Raw genomic sequence first — 5,833 nt, forward strand, 5'->3', positions numbered from 1 at the left:
CTAACCGTCAATTTTATTGCATATAGGTGATGTCTATGTGAACACGTTTACTGAACTGTGTTTGTGCATTAGGTGTATGTGTTGTCCAGGAAGTCCTCTATGGTTGGGATCATCTGTTTTGAGTTGTCCTCATATTTATTTATGGTTGGCCTCATCTCTTCGTATGTGTTGTCGTTGAGGTCCTCGATATGTTCGACAACAGCCTGTCAAAATAAAAGTTTGGTTTTAGGGTCTAAAATGTAAGGTTAGCATTTTTATAACTACAGTTCAGTTTAAGAATTGAAATTGGGTCAAGAAATGAAATAGTGAAATATTAAAAAAAAAAAATTATCAAGCGTTTTCATCAAAGATGTAAACCAGGGGGCCCCAAACTCAGCCCTGGAGGGCCGGTGTCCTGCAAAGCTTAGTTCCAACCCTAATCAGACACACCTGGACTAGCTAATCAAGGCTTTCTAGAAACATCCATGCAGGTGTGTTGAGGCAAGTTGGAGCTAAAATCTGCAGGACACCGGCCCTCCAGGACAGAGTTTGGACACTCCTGACGTAAACGCTACAATCATGAGTCAAAATTATAATGAAAAAGCAGAGTTTCAGACTTACTGTAGAATGACTGGTATCAGAATCAGGAACTGGTCGAATTTCACTTTTTTGTGCTAGGAAAATTAAAACACACAAAAATTAACTATAAAAACTGACCTAGCAAAAATACAACATGCAACCATCATAAGGTTAAAATTTACCTGTAAGCAACTCATTCTTTCTACTCAGTCTTTTGCACAGAATTATGTTGATTATTCCACTCAAGAGCAAAATGAGAGTATTGGCGATAAACACCAAATGGTAAGACCAGTTTTGAATCTGACTTTCTAAAACATGGGGAAACATTTTCGTTACTCAAATAGTAACACATCAGTGATCGGTACAATACAAGTAATGATTAAAATTGCATATAGAATCTTCAATAGATGTTGAATCTCCAAATTATTACTGCCTCAGCTTTAAATTTTGTACATGTGCATATTAAGCAATAACAAGTTTAAAAACATGAAGAAATATATATTCTTACCTTTAAGAAGAAAGCCGCAAGTTTGGTTCCTCAATGTGCAATTATACTCTAAAGGCACTGTTAAACTCTCAACACCACATATAAATTCTATATGATATGATCTTGAGACACCTTTTATAACACATTTTTCTGAAACATTAGCAGCCATTTCACCTGTAGTGGGAAAACCCCAAAATAAGCCTATGTAAACGAATAATACTGAAGTACTAACAGTTTAATATAATTCAAGAGGTATTAACTTACACATGCTGAATCTGAAAAGGGTCAGTAGTGCAGATCAAGAGAAAGATCAGAATACTGAGGTGGTATAGTCATGAGTCTTATAAAGACCATCCTATTTGCAAAATATCTTTCAGCTCTTTCAGATACCTCATTAAAAGCTGTTCTTAGTATCTGAGAGTCAGACCTCAAACACCCACACAATATCCTATAAATGCCACTGCGGTGCATTGGTTTTCTCGTATTCATGACTAAAATGATTAAGTAATGTCATGAATTAGCTATTAACTTGTGAATTCAAGGGAAACACACACACTTTAACTACATTGTGGTTCCTTTTGAAGAACAAAATGAGAACATAACTGAATAAACTAATAAAGGGATGACAAGGAGGGTGTGACTAGACAATAGACTGGAGAGCATGAAACAATGAGACAACACAAGCCATGTGTTGTAAACACAAGCCATGGGACTAGAACACATTGCCATTAGCTATCCAAAAATGAGAATTAACAATTAATTATCCAATTAATTAATCCAATACTGCATTATCGCATAAAAGACTTGCAAATAAAGCAGCATTCCCATCTAACGAGTCAAAGCAAACAAAACCATCACTTCCTGATTAACTGGTGCCAAATATCAACAGTAAAAATGAAATTTGCTGCAGTAGGAGAAGCTGCGTGAATCTTTTCTTCATTTAATAAATGACTTGTCTCTTAGAAGGCAATCCTGACACGCAGTGAATGCGCGGTTACGTTTGAAGGCGTGAGATGCGGAGCACTCTTGATTCTGGAGGTCATTAATGATATAATAACACTAATACCGAAATGGTTAAGGCATTTTAGAATAACCAAAACAACATTTCAGATGTTTTACAATGTGCTCAGCCTGCTGAGTTGTCCATTCACACACATTCTGATCATCACATGATCTCTTATAACAAAATCACATGACTTTTTTAATGCACATACTGGAATTTGTTCGGTAAAAGTGTTTCCATCGCAGTTTATGCACAACTTTTCTTATCGAATAAAAAGTTTATCCTATTCAGTTATGCGCATATGTTTTTATGCGCATTTTCAAAATGTATGTGTGTCTTGTCTTTTCCATCAACTGTTTTTTATGCGCATATGCCCATATAAATAGGTGGATGGAAACGTAGCTACTGAGAGAACTCATTAACTAAGTGTTCACATAAAACACAACACTAAACCACACTGCCACAATGTAAACACCAAGCCACGTGCTTTGACAACACCAAGATGAGTCAGAACGCAAGACACGAGTAAATGATGAATAAAACACTTACTGTGCACTCACACATGCAACGTGCATGTTCCAATCCCAGCGCCAACCGAAACCAACTAGACTGAGGCGCTGAGTATAGAACAGCATGCCACTGACCAAACACACACACACACTAGCAAGCAAGCACACGTGGGCTAAGCCACCTAGAGAGCGTGTGCGTGCTTGCTACAAAGACACGAACGTGCAGCTTACTCAAGAACTCGCGTTCACAACAACGTCAAAAGACACCGACCAAGACAGTATGAGTGTCCGGCCTAAGATAACACGAGCACGACATACAAGACAAGACAGGACTAGTGTCTGGACTCTGCCACTAAAACAAGAATTAACAAGAACGAAGGCAGAAACCTGACAGTAAACATTAAATTAATCTTGTCTAAACTACAAAGATGTAACTTCCTAAACTATATACAGATTCTTCTTTAAATTAGGCTAGCACAGTTCCAATGAGGCAACATATACTGTATCCTTGATTGTAAAACAGATAAAAACATTTGTCATTTCTATATTTGCAAAAAAAAAACCTCATGTACAACATATTGAGGGTGCTTCACACCTAGACTTTTCTTCGGAACCTGCTGCATTTCCCCAGTTAGCACGGTTCATTTGACATACTGTATGTGAATCCAGCAATTGCGCTTTGATCCATGCCAAAACAATCGGTCCGAGATCGCCTGAATAAGGTCTTGGCTCAAATGAAACGAACTCTGGGGCAGATCGATTTTAGTGAGAAACAAAACAATCCAACAAACCAGGCTATATCACAGTGTATAATGCATATGTAATAAGCATATCTATAGAGAGAAATACGTATGGGTAGGGAAAATTGACCGAACTGCAGTCTTGGTTTATCTGTTATTTCTCTCTATAATGCGTAATTCTAGCTAAAGGCTATTAATGATTTATATTTGGTGACAATGTATGTCGGTGTCACCATTTAAAATTAAAGTGCAGCTTTTTGCTTATAATGTCTTATTTTAATTACATAAATTAAAATAAGGATGTGAAAGCGAACCGCACCAAGAACAAAAATAAACTATTTTAATCCCTGTGACACAAGCACCGTATTGTATATGAATGTTATGTAAATCAAATTTTTTAAAGAGCCCATATTATGGGTTTTTGAAAATGCCCTTCCATGTAGTGTGTAACACAGCTCTAAGTGAAGTGAATATCCAGCTAAGGCTTAAATCTGTAAGTGTACAGTGTTTTAAAACTATTGATTCATCTATAAAAGAGTCGACTCATAGTGCTTTCAACGAGTCGTCATGATAACGCCCACTAACACAGAAAAAAACACTAGACACACACACACACAGACGCCGCCGGTCGAATGAAGTCACGCTGTGCTCAGATGGATAATATTGACAGTCTCTACCCAAAGATGAGTTGTGAACTGTGAAGAGTCAGTGGTTGAGGTTTATTCACTAGTGTAAGTAAGTGCGATTAAAATTGTTGCCCTCGTTTAACTTGCAAATTATGTATTATTGTGTTTTGTTACTTGTTAACCTGGTACAGTACACGCGGTTACTCTTTAGTAGAGAGAGAGAGAGAAAAAGAACAGGTCGAGTTTGTGACGCCTAGGGGCTAGGAGACAGGAGACTCGCGTCGCTTTCCCTAGTTCTTCTGAGGAGCGTTGTGTGTGTGTGTGTGTGTGTGAGAGAGAGAGAGAGACTCGCGTCGCTTTCCCTAGTTTTTCTGAGGAGCGTTGTGTGTGTGTGTGTGTGTGTGAGAGAGAGAGAGAGAGAGAGACTCGCGTCGCTTTCCCTAGTTCTTCTGAGGAGCGTTGTGTGTGTGTGTGAGAGAGGGAGAGGGAGAGGCTATAGGAGACTCGCGTCGATCTCCCCAGTTCTTCTGAGGAGGGTTGTGTGTGTGTGTGTGAAAAAAGCCTTACACTATGAAGCGTGTGTGCACTGTGACTACTTTTATATAGTTGATTACCAGCTGGGCATTTCACTCTGTCTCGTGCTGAAGCCTGTCACTGTCGACCAATCGCAGCAGGCTGTCATCGGTCCAATCAGCGCAGATTAGCTTCGCGCTGAGGAGGGGGTTGGGAACAAATGAATCGCTGAACGATTCATATGGGAGTCGCAGGGATAATTAGGTAAAAATAAATGCAGATTATAAGACCATCAAAGTGTTTTATGACCTTGCATGCATATTAGACTGTTGTTGGAGACCCTTACAACCTAAATATGACCCTATTTCATGTATAATATGGGCTCTTTAATATAATAACAAACAAACATTTCAAAGGAATAAGTGAAACATATATAGTAAACAGCATAAGTGTTTCTGATATTTATTATTCCAAAACAGGAGTCACAGCAAAGGATGGAACGTGAGAGGCAAAATATTTTAATACAGTATAGTTTTCTTTTTATTTGTTTTTTGTATTTGCATTTCAGTTTAATCACACTTCATGCATTTGTACATTTTGAGGCAAAAGGGCCAGGTCTTCAAGTAGCTGCTTATGATCTGATCTGTGAATACACGTCATTATTCTGAGAAATGCTGTTTTGTTTAGCACCTCTAGAGGGCTTACTGCTGAAACTCACAGATGTGTAGGTCAGGGCATCTGCATGTTCAACCTGATGAAAAAATAAAATAAACTCATGTAAACTCCAAATGATTTAAGCACTAAAATAAACTGCAAAATCTTAGTAACTGACAAGAAACAACTCTCAATAAATTTAAATTTACTGCTTAAGAAATGTATGAAATATAAAAAATGTATTATATATTGTTATTTTAAATAAATCAATAAAATTGAGTATTTACCTGAGGATCTTGAAATGTCTCTTGAACAGCAGATCTGGTGAATGAAACTATATAATTTTTTTTTTTAAGTATATGTAGTAAAGTAAAATATTAAGTAAAGTGTATATATATTGTAAGTAAATATATATGGATAAATTGACTGTTGGGGTTGGATAAATTGACAGTTAACTTATACAGTATATTGACTATTATATGGGACATTCTACCAGAAACTTATTTTCACTGACAGGACCTGACTTAAGCTTGTCGTTTCTCAAAAAATCATACAAAACAAGCATAAAATCATACAATTTAATGATAGAAAGCATCCTTAATCAGTCAGCTTTTTCTCCGTCAATGATGTCACTTCCGAGTCATAGCCTTAAAGGTATAATGCACACGTTTTATGTTAATTTAATGAAATGTGACAGGACTGACAAAAACATGGGGACAATTGTAAATGTATTTGTATTGTAT

General features: G+C 37.1%; 1 protein-coding gene across 1 annotated transcript in view; it reads right to left on the reverse strand.

Moving 5' to 3' along the window:
- Positions 1-5,015: 5,015 nt before the first annotated feature.
- The window catches only part of nitr8 (novel immune-type receptor 8), a 3,536-nt gene continuing 2,718 nt past the window's right edge, over positions 5,016-5,833 (reverse strand). Inside the window, 2 exon segments of the mRNA XM_056462615.1 lie at positions 5,016-5,187; positions 5,378-5,424. Of these exon segments, the coding sequence (XP_056318590.1) occupies positions 5,068-5,187; positions 5,378-5,424 (167 nt within the window). The 3' untranslated portion in view covers positions 5,016-5,067.

The sequence above is a fragment of the Danio aesculapii genome, chromosome 7 (genome assembly GCF_903798145.1).
Source record: "Danio aesculapii chromosome 7, fDanAes4.1, whole genome shotgun sequence".
Lineage (NCBI taxonomy): Eukaryota > Metazoa > Chordata > Actinopteri > Cypriniformes > Danionidae > Danio > Danio aesculapii.